At 50.1% G+C, this 22,869-nt stretch overlaps 1 protein-coding gene across 4 annotated transcripts; it reads right to left on the reverse strand.

Annotated features, from left to right (window-relative positions):
• Positions 1-1,367: 1,367 nt before the first annotated feature.
• On the reverse strand, positions 1,368-11,522 carry tsku (tsukushi small leucine rich proteoglycan homolog (Xenopus laevis)). Of its 4 annotated transcripts, none has more exons than XM_072477390.1 (2): positions 11,205-11,522; positions 1,368-3,219 (listed from the first exon to the last, which is right to left on the reverse strand). In XM_072477390.1, exon 2 carries the CDS (start codon positions 3,210-3,212, stop codon positions 2,112-2,114), a length of 1,101 nt encoding a protein of 366 aa, XP_072333491.1. In that variant the 5' UTR covers positions 3,213-3,219; positions 11,205-11,522; the 3' UTR covers positions 1,368-2,111. The 4 variants fall into 4 exon arrangements, with proteins under 4 accessions (XP_072333491.1, XP_072333493.1, XP_072333494.1 ...); XM_072477392.1 differs by having other exon boundaries at positions 11,387-11,517; XM_072477393.1 differs by lacking the exon at positions 11,205-11,522 and adding an exon at positions 9,435-9,454.
• Between the last annotated feature and the right edge of the window lie 11,347 nt (positions 11,523-22,869).

Raw genomic sequence — 22,869 nt, forward strand, 5'->3', positions numbered from 1 at the left:
TTTTTCTCAGGGTGGAAGATATGAATTTTGTCCACACTCCACAGAACTGTGAATAAGACATATTGAGCGAATATTGCGACCAGGGGAGGGGAAAATAAAGAGCCATCATTGTGCTTCTCAGGTGATATTAATGATCACCTCAAGCAACAGGAGTGTCCGTCTTACACCAACCAACATGCTCTCTCTACAGGAACAAACCCCAATCAGAAAAATTAAACCTTTCATTGGATTGCTGGTTGTCAACAATTCAACAGGGTGGCACGGTTGCGCAGTGGTTAGCACTGCTACTTCACGCTGCCAGGGACCCGGGTTCGATCCTGGCCCTGGGTCACTGTCCGTGTGGAGTTTGCACATTCTCCCTGTGTCTGCGTGAGTCTCACCCCCACAACCCAAAAATATGTGCAGGGTAGGTGGATTGGCCACACTAAATTGGCCCCAAATTGGAATTAAAAAAAAAAAAAAATCAGTGGGGAAGACCAAGAAAATTTATATTTCACATTCCAAAATGGTAGCATTGCCAAAATTCTGAAGACACAAGGTCATTTAATAAAAATAAAAAAATTAATTGGATTTCACATCTCGTGGGATAATGTTGGAATCGGACACCTCCCAGCTGGAATGGCACAATGAGGCGTTTCTGCTTCCACAAACTCATCTTTGCATTTTGAGTCAAGATTCTTGCAGCGTTTACTCTGGAGAATCAAAATGATCCAGCTCAGCGTCATCATTTCCAACAGAGTAACCCTGTCCTGGAGCCAAGAGCTACAGCTGTGCCTCACTAAATGCAATGAGTGCACAGTACAGATGATACATTTTGGGCGGTCGGAGATCTGCAGGTGGGGGAATGGGAGCAAGAAAAAGAAGCTTCTGAACTTCCCCCAATTGGCTTGGCTGGTTAAAGTCGATTAGCCACGCCAGCCAGGGACAAAGTTCGACCACCCCCAATTTGTGCTGTGTTAGGACGTTAAAAATGAAGCCATATCAACTGGAGAGGAAAGCAGCCACGGTTCCCGCTACTTGTCACATCCCACCAGAGTGCTGATTGAGGATGGGACCAAGCTCCGCTGTGATGCCTACGACAGTCAAACGATCCGTCATGCTTCACACCGGAAAGTGCACGTTTACAAGTTAGTTGAGGATAGGATCAGGTTCAACCCTGATGCCCCTTTGCAGTCAAATAGCCCATCAATGTTCTCAATCCATGCTTACTACACGATGAATGGCAACTTGGGGAGAGGTGACCAGAGGGTGACCTTGAACAGTGACACTTTCAGAATATAGATGGTGAGAAAAACCAAAATCATCAACAGCCAGATTTGACAATACAAAAGTGGAAGACAGTGGAATAACAGCAAGATTATATAGTATAATATAAAGTGATCTGATGCTCCAGTTTTATTACTGAACCAAATATTCAATCTAATTGCACTCCCAAGTGGAGGTAGGTAGTTACACATGTAAATTCTGAATTTATTATTTCAGACAATAGTGGAAAGGTGAAAATGCCTCAGTGTGTGGAATCTGCAGCCCTTCCTGAACAGATTGTGCCAAGAAAGCACGGTTCATCCATTTAATTCACAATCGACAGGCTGAAAAATAATACCAATTAAAAAAAAAAAAATCAATTCCAAAAAGTGAGTACGGTTGTACACTGAATGAAAACATTATGAGAAACGCAGGGAGAGAGATTGTCATTCCACCATCAAAACCTGGAATTTTTAAGTCTCGCCCACAAGAGTTAACATATTGTGCAAATTGCTAGGTATCCACCGACAGCATCACTTGATGTTTGGACAGATGTTTGCTTCGAAAGCCAGGTCAGGTTAGGTTGGGCACATCCTTACAAGCCTTTTGTGTTTGTTGAGGATCCTGCTTTTCTTCTCTGCAAATACCCACAGATACCCAGATTTTAAAAAGGCACAGAGCTGTCAATTTGCAACCTGTGGGAGGGAAATTCCACATGCACAGGCTTGTGGGAGAAAGAGAAACCTTTGACGACAGGGGTTCGAAAAATACTTGAATTTTTTGGAAATATAGGAAGTTTAATCAATGAAGGCACTTATTGTTTCGCTTGGATAGGCACAGTTGTCCAAATCAAAAAGGCCCGTTCTTCACTGCTGTTCAGATTTGCCTAATTTCAGCTTCAAGACGTACTCCGTATCAGAGGGTCCATTGATATCTAAGCAATGCAGTGTCTGTTCCTTCTGAACAAAACCAAACTGCCGGTGGAATGAACCTCCTTTTGCTGTCTTCCCACATCTCAGCAAGCTGGTCCCGACGGAGATTTTCTTAATGGAGGGCAGGTAGTTTAGAATGATGCTCGGTAGCGTTGCAACCCCAGACTTTTGCAGGTAGAGCTCCTGCAGGGAGCTCAAGCCATCGAACACCGCCACATTTAAGGATTTCAAGTTTGCACAGTGCGACAAGTCCAAGATCTGCAGGCTCTGTAGCCCTTTAAAGGTGTCGGGAGAAAGCTCAGTCAGTTCAGGAAGACTCTGCAGCGATAATCGGGTCAGTTCCTGCAATCCTCTGAAAGCCTTCTCGGGAACGCTGGAAATAAAGTTGCGACCCAGATTGAGATAGCGTAATGGAACATTGGAAAGGTAAGGTGTTGGCACAGATGTCAATCTATTTCCCGACAAATCCAGGCTGTAAATATTGGGTACATTTTTATCGAGACTTCGGACAACCGCTATTAACAGATTGTTTGAAAGGTCCACACTTAGGGGCTTCCCATGCCCCCTGGATGTGAAAGTGTCCAGATTAATTTCACGCAGTTTGTTAGCACTAAGGTCAATTTCTCCAAGAGGCAGGTTTGAAAAGATTCCCTCTTCGAGCACTTCCAGGGAATTATGACTCAGGTTTAGCGCCTCGAGGTACCTCAGTTTAGAGAATGTGCTGGAAAGCATGCCAGTAATCTCATTGTAGCTAATATCGAGATTCACCAATGTTGTGTAGCCGGGTCCTGTAAACATCAGGGGGGAGATGGCCTTCAAATGGTTAGAAGATAAGTCCAGATAAGAGGTATCCAGTGGTATGGGGACAACAGTGAGGTGGGGTCCAACACCGCTACAGTCAACTTTGGTCAGACTGAAACTACTAAACATTCCAAAACTTTCCACTTCACAGTGACATCCTGGGAAGCAGGTCATTAGGCCACTGTCGCAGGAGATTAGGAACACGGCCAGAACCAACCAGGCAGAGCAAGCCATTTCTTACCTACATTATAAGAGGAAAAAAAAAAAGAGGTTACTAAAGGCTAGTTAGAAATTTTTCAAAATGACACAGAAAAAGCTAATTGAATTGAACAGGGTCTGCATGCCATCTTTTTGAGTTGGTTTAGAACATAGAACAATACAGCACAGTACAGGTCCTTCGGCCCACGATGTTGTGCCGACTTAGATTATCCTAATCCAAGATCAGCCTAACCTACACCCCTTCAATGTGCCTGTCCAAGAGTCGCTTAAATGTCCCTAATGACTCTGCCTCCACCACCTCTGGCAGTGCATTCCACGCACCCATCACTCTCTGTGTAAAGAACCGACCTCTGACATCTCTCCTATACCTTCCTCCAATCACCTTAAAATGTTGTCCCCTTGTGACAGCCCTTTCCGCCCTGGGGAAAAGTCTCTGGCTATCCACTCTATCCATGCCTCTCACCACCTTGTACACCTCTATCAAGTCACTTCTCTTCCATCTTCGCTCCTGTGAGAAAAGCCCTAGCTCCCTCAACCTTTCTTCAGAAGACATGCCCAAAAGTCCAGGCAACATCCTGGTAAATCTCCTCTACAACCTCTCCAAAGCACCCATATCCTTCCTATAATGAGGCGACCAGAACCGGACACAATATTCCAAGTGTGGTCGAACTAGAGTTTAAGCTGCAGCAAAACCTCGCGGCTCTTAAACTAAATCCACCTGTTAATGAAAGCCAACACACCATACGCCTTCTTAACAACCCTATCAACCTGGGTGGCAACTTTGAGGGAACTGTGTACGTGGACCCAAAGATCCCTCTGTTCCGCCACAATTCCAAGAATCCTGTCTTTTACCCTGTATTCAGTATTCAAATTCGACCTTCCAAAATGAATCGCTTCACATTTATCTAGGTTGAACTCCATCTGCCACTTCTGAAAAAATGAAAATGAAAATCGGTTGTCACAAGTTGGCTTCAATGAAGTTACTGTGAAAAGCCCCGAGTCGCCACATTCCAGCGCCTGTTCGGGGAGGCTGGTATGGGAATTGAACCGTGCTGCTGGCCTGCTTTAAAAGCCAGCGATTTAGCCCAGTGCGCTAAACCAGCCCTTCTCAGCCCAGCTCTGCATCCTGTCAATATCCTTGTAACCTACAACAGCCCTCGACACGATCTACAACTCCACCAACCTTTGTGTCATCGGCAAACTTACTAATCGACTTTTCCACTTCCTCATCCAAGTCATTTATAAAAACCACAAAGAGCAGAGGTCCCAGAACAGATCCCTGCGGGACACCACTGGCCACCAACCTCCAGACGGAATACTTTCCATCCACTACCATTCGCTGTCTTCTTTCGGCCAGCCAATTCTGTATCCATACAGCCAAATTTCCTTGTAACACATGCCCCCTGACTTTCTGAATGAGCCTACCATGGGGAACCTTATCAAATGCCTTACTGAAATCCATATACACCACATCCACTGCCCGACCTTCATCAATGTGTCTCGTCACATCCTCAAAGAATTCAACGAGGCTTGTGAGTCATGTCCTGCCCCTCACAAAGCCATGCTGACTATCTTTAATCAAACTATGTTTCTCTAAATAATCATAAATCCCATCTCTCAGAATCCTTTCCAGTATTTTGCTCACCACAGACGCAAGACTGACTGATTTGTAATTCCCAGAGATTTCCCTATTGCCTTTCTTGAACAGGGGAACAACATTTGCCTCCTTCCAATCCTACTCCAGTTGAGAGTGAGGAGGCAAAGATCATCGCCAAAGGCGCAGCAATCTCCTCACTTGCTTCCTGTAGTAACCTTGGGTATATCCCATCTGGCCCAGCGGACTTATCAATGCTGATGCTTTTCAAAATTTCCAGCACATCCTCCTTCTTAATATCAACCTGTTTGAGCCTTTAACCTGGTTCACGCTGTTTTCATGAGCAACAAGGTCCCTCTCTCTAGTAAATACTGAAGCAAAATATTCATTTGGGGCCTCCCCTCTCTCCTCAGAATCAAGGCACAAGTTCCCTCTACTATCCCTGATCGGCCCTTCTCTCACTCTGATCATCCTCTTATTTCTCACATACGTGCCACGGGATTGGGCAAACTTTGCTCAAATCAACATTAATATAAACCCTTACAGAGCAAAGATAATGAGTATCCTGTTAAGCCAGTGAAACTGCAAGGCATTGAGGATACAAGTCTTACTTAAGTGGAACATACAAAGACTCTTTCTTTCCAGTAAGACGATACTGCAAACCTAACCAAGGAACCAGACTAAAAGCTATTAAATACACAGTAAAATATTATTTTGATAATCAGACAGTGATTTAATGTAAATAAACCTCAGATGGTGTGTATATGCATTGTATACACTCTCGCTAAATATACTATGTATATGAGGGGCATAGATAGCGTGGATAGGAAGGCACTTTTTCCATTAGTAGAGGGTTAATAACCAGGCAGCATAGATTTAAGATAAGAGGTAGAAGGCCAGGAGGGGAATGGAGGAGAAAATGTTTCACCCAGGAGGTGGTGGGAGGCTGGAACTCACTGCAGAAACTCAGTGAGTTTCAGTCAGAAACTCTCGCAACGTTTCAGTATTTAGATATTCACTTGCACTGCCATAACCTCCAGGGCTGTGAGCTAATCGCTGGAAAAGGGGATTGGTGTAGCCTGATCTTTTGTTGGCCGGCATGGACATGATGGGCCAAATAGCCTCCTGCTTTGCTGTAAATTTCTATGAACCTAAATATACACACACACCACACATAGAACACGTGCACATATACAATGCATACCCTGTTACTTTGATGGCAAAATAAGATTTTTACATGTGCTTGAAGATATCAAAATGTATATAGAGATGGCAGCCATGTGCAATTTGTAACTGTTCACCAATCTAGAAGGCAGAAACAAATCCAATCATTATTCCAAGCCGCAGAGCATCTTTGAGAAAGGATCATTATGGTACAGAAGGATATTCGGCCCATCAAATCCATGGCTTTTCTTGCTGAGCAATCCAGTCGGTCACATTAGTCCAACTCTAACCCCATAGCCCTACAGGTTCATTCCCTTCAATCGTTCATCCAGCTTCTTTTTCAAAATCATCGTTTTCAGAATTCCTGCTGCAAAAAGGTTGACAGGATGGATGAGATCTTAGATGTTCAGATTCACATTTATTGATTCATGTTGTACACTTTAGCAATGGGCGGTTGCAAAATGAGGTGGGCGGCCGAACTCTCTCAAAGAGCATGTTGAAACATTCAGATCCTTTGCCTATCTCAGTTAGGACAGCTACGTTGGTACAATAACTATCTTTAACACTTGGCTTCAGGGAACAGGTGTCAGAATGAAAGACCAGACACTGGAATGTTCTTCTCAAGATACTTTTGGTTAGATTTAATAGAAAATTGGTCAGCTACCAAAAGGTGCAGTGTACGAAGAGCTTGATGGTGCCAGTACACCGCTTGGGGGAGGATATTATCAAAACTAAGTTACACTGATTCATTGTAAGTGAGACACCGTTTCATGTAAGATTGACTTCAATGACTGGGAACAGTCTGCACATGACGAAGCACTTGGCACCAAAGACTCCAGACTGCCACAGAAAAACGTAATTGCAAGAATCATAGAATTTACAGTGCAGAAGGAGACCATTCGGCCCGTCGAGTTTGCACCGGCCCTTGGAAAAACCACCCTACTTAAGCCCACGCCTCCACCCCATCCCCGTAAACCCACCTAACATTTTGTTCACGAAGGGGCAATTTAGCATGGCCAATCCACCTAACCTGCACATCTTTGGACTGTGGGAGGAAACCGGAGCACCCGGAGGAAACCCACGCACACACGGGGAGAACGTGCAGACTCCACGCAGAGAGTCACCCAAGTCCGGAATTGTATCCGGGACCCTGGAGCGGTGGGGCAGCAGTGCTAACCACAGTGCCACCCCTAAGAAGCATGGGCAATAACTCCTGCATCAGCAAATGACGAGCTATAGTGCCCCCACTGTGACTGACAGATGCCCTGCGCAAATAGGACTGGACAGCTGTGTGAAGACTTGTAACAGATAGCAGTAGATGTGAGCGATTGGCACCAATGCAAATTCAAGGATGGTGTTCAAAATGATGAGAGGTTTTGCGATGAGCAAAGTGTGAGAATTAAGGGTCAGTAACCAGTGGTCACCAATTTAATTGTTAATATAGGGAGAGGAGAATTTTTTTTTAAAACAAAGCGAATTATGATGCGGGCTGCGCTACTGAAAGGGCGGTGGAAGCAGATTCGGAAGTAAAATTTCAAACTGGAATTAGATTATCCTTGAAAAGGAAACATTTTCAGGGCTACAGGAGAAAAGAGTGGGCAGTGCTACTAAATAGGAAGCTCTCTCCAAAGAGCTGGCACAGCCATGATGGGCCGAAGGTACTTCTCCTGATCCCACCATGAGTCGCCAATTCAGGCAAGGGAAGGGGGAAAATTGGGAATGCACGAGCAACACTTATGATGGAAGTGGTGGTGGTGAGTCGCACATCACGCAGCGGGTCTGAGTTCACAGATTGGGACAGAAGGAGGCCGTTTGGCCCATCTTGTTGCTAAATGAGCATCAAGTGTCATTCCCCTGCCATTTCCCCGTACCCCTGCACATTGGCTATTTTCTAATGCCCTCTTTAATGCCTCGATTGAACCTGCCTCCACCACATTTCCAGGCAGTGCATTCCAGACCTCAAACACGCACTGTGTGAAAACGTTGCTTCTCACATCACATTTGCTTCTTTTGCAAATCACTTTAAACACGTGCCCTCTCGTTCTCGATCCTTTTTACCAGGGGAACCGCTTCTCCTCATAAACCCTGTCCAGCCCCCTCATGATCTTGGTCATCTCTGTCAAATCTCCTCTTGGCCTTCTTCTCTCCAAGGGGAACAGTTTCAACCTCTCCAATCTAGCCTCATAACTGAAATTTCTCATCCCTGGAACCATTCTTTAACCCTCTTCTGCACTCTCTCCAATGGGCTCTTTCAGAGAGTCAGTGCAGAGTTGATGGGCTGAATGGCCACCTTCTGCACTGTAGGAATTCTATACACATATACATTCAGATCCCTCTGCTTCTGCACCCTTTTAAGAATTTTGCCCCTTATTTGATATTGTCTCTCCATGTCCTTCCTACCAAAGATGCATCACCTCACGTTTCTCCGCATTGAACTTCATCTGCCACCTCTCTGCCCACTCCACCAACTTGTCTATGCCCTTTTGAAGTTCTACACAGTCCTCTTCACAGTTCACAATCCTTCCAGGTTGTTCTGTGGCAACATGCACCTTTAGAGCATGTTGTAGACAAGAGCTCTGGATCGTGATGGTTGAGGCTCCAACTTTCTTTCTATCTCATGGTTGACCAGGAATATCTCCCGCTCTTCCGCCTGCCATCAGCATGTATTTTGCAGGTTGATACTCAACCTGTCCGGCCACATTATGAACACACCTTCCTCGACTATCAATTCCTGGGGTAGGACTCAAACCTGGAACATGTGGATCAGAAGCAAAAACACCATCCACTGGGCCACAAGGCCTTTCCATCATAGAGTAACAAGTCATAGATGAAAAAGGAGTTAACATTCTGCCAAGTCACCACTCCTAAATAGCATGCAATTTGTTTGACAGCTTAGTTACTGAATAAGCTATTCTTCTAAACAGTGCCAGCAATATCAAGGCTTATTTAAATCAGAAGTACAAAGTCCTTATTTTTGAATCGTAACTTTTTTTTTGTGGTTTACCCAAACCTTGGGGTTAAGTTTTCTTTCAGTTAATCAGGCGGAATCGGCCGAGCCTATTGCAGCAGGTTGTGAAAGTGAGTTACGTCCAAAATGTTGTACTTTGACTTTTTAGGACTGGTTCAAGATTCAACTCGCCAGAATCAGTCTCCACCCACAAAACGGGGAGATTCTCCAGGTCAAAATCCCACTAGTGCAGGGCAGTATCCACATTACGCCCAAATTCTCAAGAAAACTTTTTCACAGCAGGAAGTATTTTACCCACAACTCACCAGTTTACAACAACTTAAATATTAAATTGGTTCCGTATAGTTTAATTTTAAAAAGCACATTCGGTTATTTTAAGGCTACTCAGCATTTGGATTGAAAACACTCATTCAGAACCTTCACCATTGAATTTGGAGCTTCTTAACACTTGATCATTCTATGTTCTCACAGAACACAGCAGGTCATGTGTTTACAGCAGCAAAACCCCTACCCCAGAATGCGGAGTGTACATCGACACCAGATTCCCTCTCCACTCTGACTGTCTCCAGCAATATAGTTATTCAATCATGCTCCATCAGCTCGCAGTTCCACCTCGACCAGGGCACTAAGGGCAAGAGAGGTGTTTTTGAGACTCAGTGAACCTTTACCTGCCTCTGGCTGGTGGCTAACATTTCCCAACGCTTTCCGTCAGAAGCAGCTACTCAAAAGCATGTAAGCGATGACGTTCTGACTGATTTCACATAGGAGGGCACCACGTAGGGCAATCTATTTGCAATTGCACTCTTGCTACTCTGATTCAAACACAGTCACATTGTTGAAACAGCCAAGTACAAACTGCAAGTTTATCATCTTAAACATCACTCGCCCCTACGAAGACTTTTTATCCGGAATTTCTCAGTCACTGTCAAACTGACCATCCACATGAGATCATTGTGCAGGAGCAGAACACTGCTCCCTTCTTCTATAGAGAGAAGTGGGAGCCTCATTTGGAACTAACTTTTCAAACACAGTATCTTTATCAAAAGTTACCCGAGCCTTGCTGGACTAGCACAAGAGTCCATGTGGTGATTGTCCCTTTAAGGGCAACAAAGGTCATGTGACCCTTACTCTGCTGTGTTGCCCTTAAAGGGAGAATCACCACAGGCCATGATATGACCCCCGATATCCTCCATGGTAAATCGTCAAACGCACCCACTCAAAACTTTGACTAGAGATTTGTCATTTCTTTTAAACATAAAAAGATATGGGCAATCTAATAGGTTGGACTGACAAAAGGGAAAAAAACCACCAATAATCTCTCTCCCTCTCCCAACTTTCCGATTTGTTTCAGCACAGATCAGAGAGAAGCTGAACTCTTAATAAGTGTCAGTGGTAGAAGAGGGGGGGGGGGGGGGTTGAGAGTTGGTTAATCTGCCGCGAAGTGCGAATGAGAACCGCTTTAAAAAGAAACTGCTTCAAAAACACCTAACAAAAAAAAAAATCAAACTCCCCGAAAAGATTCCTTATTCCAAATTCTTTAGTCCCCGAGATCCAAACTGCACAGAAGGAGATGGGACCTGATTTTTTTAAAAAGTACTGTTTTACACTAGAATGAGGATAAATGATGGGGAGGGGGTCACCCATTCTCCCACCAGAAGGATTCTTCTTTCTGACAATCAAGCAGGATTTTGTAATTACAAAGTGGAGAGTTACTTCTGCAAATCAAGAGTGATGAAATATATCAACGGTAGTTTTTCTTTTAAGGAGCGCACGGTGGGCGGGGGGACGGGGGGGGGAAGAGAAATAAAAAAGTTGGCATTCTTAATCTCAAACTCTAGAAATTCGCTTCGCATTGTCTCCCCTCCCCCACAATCCTTCAAACTTGCAAATGCCACCAATCTGTTACAAGAAAACTTTCTTTTGAAAGGAAAAGCTGTCTTTGTGAATTTCCTACAAGTAGAGTTGATTTAGTTCTTCGTCCATGTCGCTGTTGTCCTAAACGGTGCCTCCTGTTCCGAGGACAAAAAAGTGGCTGTAGGTGTTGTAAAAGTCGGCTGGAAGTTAAACGCCCGCGTAAACCATAACCTCAGTCAGCCGACCGCAATATTGAAGCTTTCTGCTCCCGTGAAAAAAAAAATGTATTTTCATTTTTTAAAAAGTTCAGATTGAAACGTGGAATAATTCTCCATGTAAAGAATGCCCCGTGTCGGCGACTGGAGTTCCAGGCGGGTCATTCCGGCTGGTAAGACTCGGCTCCACTTTCTCCAAAGGTCTAACTTACCGGCGCTGCTGCAACGTGTCCAGCCCAACACCAACTGCACTGTGCTCGAGAAAGGCAGCGCTGCCCAGCCCTGCCCGCCGCTCCGCTTCCCCCTTCTCCTAAAGTAACGCTCGCATTCTCTCAACTCCACTTGGGACTGCTGCAGATCTCAGCCGCGATAGTGACACCCCTCCCTCCTTTACCTTCCAGGTCCAAAAGGGGAAGAGGGAGATTGTTAGCAGCAGACAAGCGCACCTTTGCACCAAGCCATTATCACACGCGGGTGCAGTAAGGGGACGGGGCACAATGACCTGCAGTCCCTTACACTGGCACTATGGGGGAGACTGATACATTTGAGAGGGAGAGCGCGCCCCGGCAGGCTGGCCAATCAGCGTGGGCGCCGCATCCAGGCCACGTTCTAAAATGGAACGCCCAGTTTTATGAATGGAAGCCCGCACACTTTTCCACCTTACAAATCAATCAGAAAAGCTAACATAATAACTAATGGATAACATTATTTAAATAAAATAGTGAACTAACAAAGTAACAAAAAATAGTGCTCTCCCCCCCCCCCCCCCCAACCAGAACAAAACAGGTTGCCCCCCCCCCCCCCATCCGCACAAGGACTAGCTTCTCTGGAGCAGCCCTTCAGGGTTAAGGGTGACTTGCATTCATTGAAAGAGCAGGAGGGAACGAGGGATGGAGAGGAGGGGTGGGGGAGGAGGGATGGAGAGGAGGGGTGGGGGAGGAGGGATGGAGAGGAGGGGTGGGGGAGGAGGGGATGGAGAGGAGGGGTGGGGGAGGAGGGATGGAGAGGAGGGGTGGGGGAGGAGGGATGGAGAGGAGGGATGGAGAGGAGGGGTGGGGGAGGAGGGATGGAGAGGAGGGGTGGGGAGGAGGAATGGAGAGGAGGGGTGAGGGAGGAGGGATGGAGAGGAGGGGTGGGGGAGGAGGGATGGAGAGGAGGGGTGGTGGAGGAGGGATGGAGGGGCGGGGAGGAGGGATGGAGGGGTGGGGGAGGAGGGATGGCGAGGAGGGATGGAGAGAAGGGGTGGGGAGGAGGGAAGGAGAGGAGGGGTGGGGGAGGAGGGATGGAGAGGAGGGGTTGGGAGGAGGGGTGGGGGAGGAGGGATGGAGAGGAGGGGTGGGGAGGAGGGATGGAGAGGAGGGGTGGGGGAGGAGGGACGGAGACAAGGGGGGTGGGGGGGTATTCTGGCCTTTGCGTCCCTGGTAGCCCGGAGAAGGATCTTACTCATGTGGAAGGAAGCGAACCTCCCGGCGTGGAGGCCTGGACAAACGATATGGCAGGGTTCATAAAACTGGAACGGATGAAGTTTGCGTTGAGAGGATCGGTTCAGGGGTTCTCCAGGCGGTGGCAACCGTTCCTTGACTATCTCGCGGAACGTTAACGGAAAATAGATCGTCAGCAGCAGCAGCCCAGGGGAGGGGGGCAACCTGTTTTGTTCTGGTTGGGGGGGGGAGCACTATTTTTTGTTACTTTGTTAGTTCACTATTTTATTTAAATAATGTTATCCATTAGTTATTATGTTATCTTTTCTGATTGATTTGTAAGGTGGAAAAATTGTGTTTGAAAACATTAATAAAATATATATATTTTTAAAAAGAATATGCTCCTGGACAACAGCATGACAGACGCCATGAGGAAAGACATCATTACCTCATCTACAGGCAGAAGGAGAAAAGGGATGAAATTAGAAATTGGCGGCCTATTTCACTATTTTAAAAAAGAAATTTTGAGTACCCAATTCATTTTTTCCAATTAAGGGACAATTTATCGTGGCCAATCCTCCTACCCTGCACATCTTTGGGTTGTGGGGGCGAAACCCACGCAAACACGGGGAGAATGTGCAAACCCCACACGAACAGTGACCCAGAGCCGGGATTGAACCTGGGACCTTGGTGCCGTGAGGCAGCAGTGTTAACCACTGCGCCACCATGCTGTCCCTGGCCCATTTCACTGCTGACCATAAGATATAAGATCATAATTAGGCCATTCAGCCCATCGAGTCTTCTCTGCCATTTGATCATAACTGACATGTTCCTCATCTCCATTCTCCTGTCTTCTCCCCATAACCCATGATCTCCTTATTAATCAGGATATCCTGTTACTAATCAAGAACACCAGATGTGTGTTTGAGGTGCTGTTACCTACAGGGCTACAGATCAAGAGCTGGAGGGTGGAATTAGACAGAATAGTTCTTTCTTAGAATATAAGAACTAGGAGCAGGAGCAAGCAATTTAGCCTCTTGAGAAAGTTTTTTTGGCTCAATTAAGGAGCAACTTAGCATGGCCAGTCCACCTAACCTGCACATCTTTGGGTTGTGGGGATGAGACCCATGCAGACACGGGGAGAATATGTAAACTGAACACAGACAGTGACCCGGGGTCGGCGCCATGAATGTGGACTATAAAGTTAAGTCCAATATCATCGGCAATTAAGTCAAGTCTGCTGTGCAGTTGATTCACCCTGACCAGACCTGCACTGTACCTGGCAGGAAGATCTCTGATAGCCTTGCATTACTGAGGATACGATTGTCTATGTACAGGACAGGGGTGTGGATACCTGCCTTATTTGCCGGTACCAGGAGTATGGCCTTTGACAGAATATCGCACACGTACATGATGGATGTGCTCTCCAAAACGGGGTTTGGAGAGGGAATCCACAATTGGATCCAACTGCTGTAATAAGCATCAGTAGGGCAGTTTCAATCAATTGATGGCAACTGGAATCTTTCCAATTAAATCTGGAGTCAGGCAGGGTTGCCCTCTCTCCCCTATCCTGTTCATGTGTTGCATAAAGCCCTTACTTGAGCCCATCAGGCCGTACCAGCCTCCCCGAACAGGTGCCGGAATGTGGCGACTAGGGGCTTTTCACAGTAACTTAATTGAAGCCTACTCGCAACAGTAAGCGATAATAATAATTATTAATTATTATTAGGAGGAGTGACAATCCCAGGCAGTGGAGGCATTCAGGTGAAAGCTTCCCTGTACATGCACAATGTCACCGTCTTCTGCTCAGATTGGCTGTGTGCAGACTGATCACATCTGTGACCAGTTCAAATAGGCCTCAGGAGCCAAAGTAAATTGTGGCAAGAACGAGGTCATGCTCTTTGGGAACATGGCTGACCGATCCCATGTCGCCTATACCATCAGGTCAGGCGGCCTGAAGATGCTGTGGATATGGTTTAGAGGGACCAGGGCATGTTTTAAAACGGGTGGGGGAGGAGGGGTGGAGGGGAGGGGGGGGTGGAGGTGGGAGGAGGGGTGGAAGAGGGGTGGAGGGGGAGGGGGGGAGGAGGGGTGGAGGGGTGGAGAGGAGGGGTGGGGAGGAGGGGAGGGAGAGGGGGAGGAGGTGTGGAGGAGGGGGGTAGAGGTGGGGGGTGGAGGAGGGGGGTACAGGTGGGGGTGGAGGTGGGGGGGAGGAGGAGTGGGGGGAGGGAGGGAAGGGGAGGGGGGGAAGGGGGAGGGGGACGGGGAGGAGGAGGAATGGGGGAGGAGGGGGGGGGTAGGAGGAGGTGGGGGGGAGGAGGAGATGGGGGGGTGGAATCTGGTGATGATGGGAATATTTTCCATTTGTCTGGATGAGTGCAGTTCAAGAACATAGAACCTACAGTGCAGAAGGAGGCCATTTGGCCCATCGAGTCTGCACTGACCCACTTAACCCCATAACCCCATCTGACTACTAAGGGCAATTTATCATGGCCAATCCACCTAACCTGCACGTCTTTGGGCTTTGGGAGGAAACCGGAGCACCCGGAGGAAACCCACGCAGAGACGGGGAGAACGTGCAGACTCCGCACAGACAGTGACCCAGAGGGGAATTGAACCTGGGACCCTGGAGCTGTGAAGCTACAATGCTATCCACTTGTGCTACCGTGCTTTTCTTGGTATCACCCAGGACAAAGCAGTCCACTCGATTGGCACCCTGTCCCCTACCTTCAACATATAGTGTGCACCATCTACAAGATGCACAGGAGCAACTCACCAAGCAGCACCTTCTCAAATGCAAACTCTACCACCTAGAAGACTAAGGTCAACAGATGCATGGGACAAGTTCCCCATCTAGTCACACAACTTCCTGACTTGGAACTATATCAGCATTTCTTCACTGTTGGTGGGTCAAAATCCTGGAGCTCCCTCCCTAACAGCCATGAGGATGTATCTACAGAACATGGACTGCAGCTGTTCAAGAGCTCACCATCACCTTCTCCAGGGCAATAGGGATGGGCAATAAATGCTGGCTTTGGCAGTGATGCTCACATACTATGAACAAGTTGTAGTACCCTCAATAATGACACGAGAGTGTGGAATGTTAAATGAAGGCTTGAATAAGCAGAGAACTAGCGAGCCACAGAGATGTGTGCTTACTGAGTGCCGCCTACAGGGCGCCACCTTATATACGGCTCCCTGGTGGGCGGAGCCGGAGGCGGAGTCCCCCAGGGTTCCAAACCCAGTCTTAAAGGGACATCACCTACATGGTGTTAAGGGTACAGTAACCATTCATCACACAAGTAAAAGGGAACTTCAGGCCATTCAAAGAAGTACTTTATGTTGTGTAGCATCATAGGGAAAAGAGGCAGCCACTTTGTGCACAGTAAGCTCCCATAAAGGACAATTTAATGAATGATTAAATCGTTATTTTAGGTGTTATTTGTGGTGTAAATATTGATGGAACGGCAGAAGAAGTCATCTGATTTACTGTGAGATCTCTGTGCTCTCTGAGTGGGCAAATGTCTCATCTGTAAAGATGTCATCTCAGACACTACAGCACAGATAAATACTTATAAACACAAATTGACATCAATACTGATAGACACACACACCTCTGCGTGTTCCAGTAGAAGTCTCTTAATGTGTTTGGTGCCTTTGCAGGTGAACCTTCTCCATATTGCTTTGTCACAAGCCCGTGTATCGGCAGGAATGTCAGGAGTCTGGTGTTGGGCCTACAAAGAACATGTCGCACTGGACAGATTGGCTTGAGAGAGGCTCTGTCCACCATAAAGGATAATGGAGTATCCTCCTCAAATCTGGCTGCCCTCAGAAATTTGTCACCCTCCTCTGACTACTCCACGATGACATGCGCGCCATGATGATGTGCAAGCCAATGGAACCACCACAACAGACCCTACCTCAGTGAAGACTGGGGTCAAACAAGGCTGTGTCATCGCACCGACCCTCTTCTCCATCTTTCTTGGTGCGATATTACACCTCATCGCCTCTGGCAAACTACCCACAGGCATGGAGATATTTGTCCAATCAGACAGGAAACTGTTCAACCTAGACTGCCTTTAATCCAAATCCAAAATCACACACGCTCAGACACATATGTGCTTGTACACAGATATTCATTGGCACATTCACAGACACTAACCCACACACACAACAATGTTTATATATATATACAAAGTACTGATGTGTCATGCCGACATTTGATCGTGGAGAGTGGAACTTTGGGAAAAATGTAACTGATCAGAAGACCAGTTGATTTTCTTCTGAAAATGTACTTTATTCACAAAGGTTGTAACAGTACATTGCAAAACATTTCAAATTGAAAATTACAGAGAGTGCAATAAGAATTCTGCTTTTCCTCATCAGCACATTCCAGACTCATGGAGTTTTACAGCACAGAAAGAAGACCCTTCGGCCCATCGTTCTGCACCAGCCACCCAGCCCTTATCTATTCTAATCCCACTTTCCAGCTCTTGGTCTGTCGCCTTGTATGCTATTATTTTTCAAGTGCTCACCTATATGCTTCTTAAATGTCGTGAGGTTTCCGCCTCTACCCCCCTTTCAGGCAGCGCATCCCACCACCCACTGGGTGCAAAAGCTTTTCCTCAAATCCCCTCTAAATCTCTTGCCCATTACCTTCAACCTATGCCCTCTGGTTATTGATTATTTTTTATTATTATTTTACTCTGAAGGCCGCAATCTCAGGATACCAGGTAGGCCATTTAGGACCCAGATGAGGAGAAACCTCTTCACTCAGAGGGTGGCGAACCTGTGGAATTCCCTACCACAGAAAGCCGTGGAGGCCAAATCACTGAACTTATTTCAGGAGGAAATAGATACATTTCTAGACTCTAAAGGTGGTTTAGTGGTTAGAACTGCTGTCTCACGGGCTCTGGGTCACTGTCCGTGTGGTGTTTGCACATTCTCCCCGTGTTTGCGTGGGTTTCGCCCCCACAACCCAAAGATGTGCAGGCTAGGTGGATTGGCCACGCTAAATTGCCCCTTCATTGGAAAAAATGAATTGGGTACTCTAAATTTTAAAATGAAAAAAAAAGAAAAAGACCTTTCCACATTGCGCCTCTGTGGCGACTACCCCGAGCTTTACTGCGTCCCTCAGAAACTTGTCCTGGATGTTGGAATGTGCCAGTCTGCAATGCTCGATCGATGATAGCTCTTCACATCAGAAAACCAGGAGAATAAGCAAATTGTTGCCAATGCTCTTACCTCCCCCCCAACCAAGAAGGGGGGGGGGGGTCACACAAAGTAATTGTGCCACCTGCTGCAATTTTCTGAATGATGTTATTACAACCTGGCTAAGAACAGCCAGGGATAGATTTGAAAAACATCAGGCTTCCTGCCCAGCCTGCCTCTGGCCCTGACTGATGGCTGTTAAGTAGAATGAATGGTGACAGATGGACAGCCAGCTTGTCAGCATGAAAGCGATTTGGTTGGTACGATTACACTGAAATTGTTGGCTGCTTTGGAATGTTAAACCTTTGTGATAGCATCTACAAAACTAGAAATTTGTTCCCCGTGCATAAACGAAGGGCGGTTGTTCCGGACTTTTAGTATCCATTCCATACTTCGTTCCACAACACACACAAAACCCTCCCCCTTCTGAATTGTCGCTGTAAATTGCCCCGACAAAAAGCTGTGAACTACAATCAAGATGCCTTTGTAGTCTTGAGTGTCTGTAATAACAACAAATGTTTAGTTAGTACCTTCAATGGTGTAAAATGCTCCTGAATGTGCTTCACAGCAGCGCTATAAAGCAGTGAGCCACATAAGGTGATATTAGAGCAGCTACTTGGTCACGGAGATGGGTTAAAGCTTGGGGCAGCCGCCACAGAGGCGCAATGAGGGGGAAGGTTGCTGTCTCAGAACTTTCAGTGCGCCCAGGGGAAGGGAATTGTATCGGCCCCCTCGGGCTGTATGACTCACATTGAATGGACACGGTGAATATTACATGTATCACAATTGTTCTGAAGCACCTCAGAGTGCAACGTGACCTATGTCAACAACTTACATATCCTTGCATCTTTTGTAATCACCATTTGGAAATGTCTGTAATGTTTCTTTAACTGCATTGAAGCACCTCAGAGTGCAACATGACGTATGGAGAAAACTTGAATTTTATTGCACTTTCTGTGATGGCTATTTTGAAATGATTGTAATGTTCTTTCAGATATTGCATGAATAAATATATATTTTTTGCAAAATAAAAGGTTATAAGGAGCATCTTAAAGGAGGGTGTTACGTTAGAGAGGTTTCGGTGACAATTTCTGCATTCAGGGCCCAGGCAAGTGAAGGCAAAGCTACTAATTGTGGAGTGATCAAAATTGTGAACAGACTCGCACTGGAATAGGACAGTTATTGGTGAGAACTGTGGGCTGGGGGAAATCACAGAGAAGAGGTGGGGGGTGAGATAGGAAAGCCATTACTGCCTTCTCAAGGGCAATTAGGGATGGACAATAACTGGGTGGGCTGGGTGCCAGAACCCCTTCTGCACAGGCCCCCTCCCCAACCCTCCGCACAGGCTCCTCCCCAACCCTCTGCACAGGCCTCTCCCCAACCTTCTGCACAGGCTCCTCCCCAACCTTCTGCACAGGCTCCTCCCCAGCCCTCTGCACAGGCCCTTCCCAACCCTCTGCACAGGCTCCTCCCCAACCCTCTGCACCGGCTCCTCCCCAACTCTCTGCACAGGCCCCTCGCCAACTCTCTGCACAGGCCCCTCCCCAACTCTCTGCACAGGCCCCTCCCCAACCGTCTGCACAGGCTCCTCCCCAACCCTCTGCACCGGCCACTCTCCAACTCTCTGCACAGGCCCCTCCCCAACCCTCTGCACAGGCTCCTCCCCCAACCCTCTGCACAGGCCCCTCCCCAACACTCTGCACAGACCCCCTCCCCCAACCCTCTGCACAGGCTCCTCCCCAACCCTCTGCACCGGCTCCTCCCCAACTCTCTGCACAGGCCCCTCCCCAACTCTCTGCACAGGCCCCTCCCCAACTCTCTGCACAGGCCCCTCCCCAACCCTCTGCACAGGCCCCTCCCCACCCGTCTGCACAGGCTCCTCCCCAACCCTCTGCACCGGCCACTCTCCAACTCTCTGCACAGGCCCCTCCCCAACCCTCTGCACAGGCTCCTCCCCCAACCCTCTGCACAGGCCCCTCCCCAGCCCGCTACACAGGCTCCTCCCCAGCCCTCTGCACAGGCCCCTCCCCAACCCTCTGCACAGGCCCCTCCCCACCCGTCTGCACAGGCTCCTCCCCAACCCTCTGCACCGGCCACTCTCCAACTCTCTGCACAGGCCCCTCCCCAACCCTCTGCACAGGCTCCTCCCCCAACCCTCTGCACAGGCCCCTCCCCAGCACTCTGCACAGACCCCTCCCCCAACCCTCTGCACAGGCCCCTCCCCAACCTTCTGCACAGGCCCCTCCCCCAACCCTCTGCACAGGCTCCTCCCCAACCGTCTGCACAGGCTCATCCCCAACCCTCTGCACCGGCCACTCCCCAACTCTCTGCACAGGCCCCTCCCCAACCCTCTGCACAGGCTCCTCCCCCAACGCTCTGCACAGGCCCCTCCCCAACACCCTGCACAGACCCCTCCCCCAACCCTCTGCACAGGCCCCTCCCAACCTTCTGCACAGGCCCCTCCCCCAACCCTCTGCACAGGCTCTTCCCCAGCCCTCTGCACAGGCTCCTCCCCAGCCCTCTGCACAGGCTCCTCCCCAGCCCTCTGCACAGGCCCTTCCCAACCCTCTACACAGGCCCCTCCCTAACTCTCAGCACAGGCGTCTCCCCAACCCTCTGCACGGGCCCCTCCCCAACCCTCTGCACAGGCCTCTCCCCAACCTTCTGCACAGGCTCCTCCCCAACCCTCTGCACGGGCCCCTCCCCAACCCTCTGCACAGGCCTCTCCCCAACCTTCTGCACAGGCTCCTCCCCAGCCCTCGGCACAGGCCCTTCCCAACCCTCTGCACAGGCTCCTCCCCAACCCTCTGCACAGGCTCCTCCCCAACCCTCTGCACAGGCTCCTCCCCAACCCTCTGCACCGGCCCCTCCCCAACTCTCTGCACAGGCCCCTCCCCAACCCTCTGCACAGGCTCCTCCCCAACCCTCTGCACAGGCTCCTCCCCAACCCTCTGCACCAGCCCCTCCCCAACTCTCTGCACAGGCCCCTCCCCAACCCTCTGCACAGGCTCCTCCCCCAACCCTCTGCACAGGCCCCTACCCAACTGTCTGCACAGGCCCCTCCCCAACCCTCTGCGCAGGCCCCTCCACCACCCTCTGCACAGGCCCCTCCACCACCCTCTGCACAGGCTCCTCCCCAACCCTCTGCACCGGCCACTCCCCAATCTCTGCACAGGCCCCTCCCCAACCCTCTGCACAGGCTCCTCCCCCAACCCTCTGCACAGGCCCCTCCCCAACCCTCTGCACAGGCCCCTCCCCAACACTCTGCACAGACCCCTCCCCCAACCCTCTGCACAGGCCCCTCCCCAACTTTCTGCACAGGCCCCTCCCCCAACCCTCTGCACAGGCTCCTCCCCAACCCTCTGCACCGGCCCCTCCCCAACTCTCTGCACAGGCCCCTCCCCAACCCTCTGCACAGGCTCCTCCCCCAACCCTCTGCACAGGCCCCTCCCCAACCCTCTGCGCAGGCCCCTCCACCACCCTTTGCACAGGCCCCTCCCCAACCGTCTGCACAGGCTCCTCCCCAACCCTCTTCACCGGCCACTCCCCAACTCTCTGCACAGGCCCCTCCCCAACCCTCTGCACAGGCTCCTCCCCCAACCCTCTGCACAGGCCCCTCCCCAACCATCTGCACAGGCCCCTCCCCAACACTCTGCACAGACCCCTCCCCCAACCCTCTGCACAGGCCCCTCCCCAACTTTCTGCACAGGCCCCTCCCCCAACCCTCTGCACAGGCTCTTCCCCAGCCCTCTGCACAGGCTCCTCCCCAGCCGTCTGCACAGGCTCCTCCCCAGCCCTCTGCACAGGGCCCTCCCCAGCCCTCTACACAGGCTCCTCCCCAGCCCTCTGCACAGGCCCCTCCCCAAAACTCTGCATAGACCCCTCCCCCAACACTCTGCACAGGCCCCTCCCCAACCTTCTGCACAGGCTCCTCCCCCAACCCTCTCACAGGCTCCTCCCCAGCCGTCTGCACAGGCTCCTCCCCAGCCCTCTGCACAGGGCCCTCCCCAGCCTTCTACACAGGCTCCTCCCCAGCCCTCTGCACAGGCCCTTCCCAACACTCTGCACAGGCCCCTCCCCAACTCTCAGCACAGGCCCCTCCCCAACCTTCTGCAAAGTCCCTCCCCAACCCTCTGCACGGGCCCCTCCCCAACTGTCTGCACGGGCCCCTCCCCAACTGTCTGCACAGGCCCCTCCCCAACCTTCTGCACAGGCCTCTCCCCAACCCTCTGCACAGGCCTCTCCCCCCACCCTCTGCACAGGCTCCTCCCCGCCCTCTGCACAGGCCCCTCCCCAACTCTCTGCACAGGCCCCTCCCCAACCCTCTGCACAGGCCCCTCCCCAACCCTCTGCACAGGACCCTCCCCAACCTTCTGCACAGGCCCCTCCCCAACCCTCTGCACAGGCTCCTCCCCAACCCTCTGCACAGGCTCCTCCCCAGCCCTCTGCACAGGCACTTCCCAACCCTCTGTACAGGCCCCTCCCCAACCCTCTGGACAGGCCCTTCCCAACCCTCTGTACAGGCCCCTCCCCAACCCTCTGCACAGGCTCCTCCCCAACCCTCTGCACAGGCTCCTCCCCAACCCTCTGCACCGGCCCCTCCCCAACTCTCTGCACAGGCCCCTCCCCAATCCTCTGCACAGGCTCCTCCCCAACCCTCTGCACAGGCCCCTCCCCCACCCTCTGCACAGGCCCCTCCCCAACCGTCTGCATAGGCTCTTCCCCAACCTTCTGCACAGGCTCCTCCCCAACTGTCTGCACAGGCCCCTCCCCCAACCCTCTGCACAGTCTCCTCCCCAACTCTCTGCACAGGCTCCTCCCCAACTGTCTGCATAGGCCCCTCCCCAACCTTCTGCACAGGCCCCTCCCCAACACTCTGCACAGACCCCTCCCCCAACCCTCTACACAGGCCCCTCCCCAACCTTCTGCACAGGCCCCTCCCCCAACCCTCTGCACAGGCTCTTCCCCAATAATCTGCACAGGCCCCTCCCCCAACCCTCTGCACCAGCCCCTCCCCAACCCTCTGCACAGGCCCCTCCCCCAACCCTCTGCACAGGCACCTCCCCCAACCCTCTGCACAGGCCCCTCCCCCAACCCTCTGCACAGGCACCTCCCCCAACCCACCACTCAGCCCCTTCCCGAACCCTTCCACAGGCCCCTCCCCAACCCTCTGCACAGGCCCCTCCTCAAGCCCCACAGGCTCCTCCCCTAGCCCCACAGGCCCTCTCCCCAATCCCTCACATGA

Source organism: Scyliorhinus torazame, chromosome 15, assembly GCF_047496885.1.
Source record: "Scyliorhinus torazame isolate Kashiwa2021f chromosome 15, sScyTor2.1, whole genome shotgun sequence".
NCBI classification, from domain to species: domain Eukaryota; kingdom Metazoa; phylum Chordata; class Chondrichthyes; order Carcharhiniformes; family Scyliorhinidae; genus Scyliorhinus; species Scyliorhinus torazame.

Excerpts from the sequence above, each read along its gene's own strand:
- tsku (XM_072477390.1), bottom strand. The coding sequence starts at position 3,212 with ATGGCTTGCTCTGCCTGGTTGGTTCTGGCCGTGTTCCTAATCTCCTGC.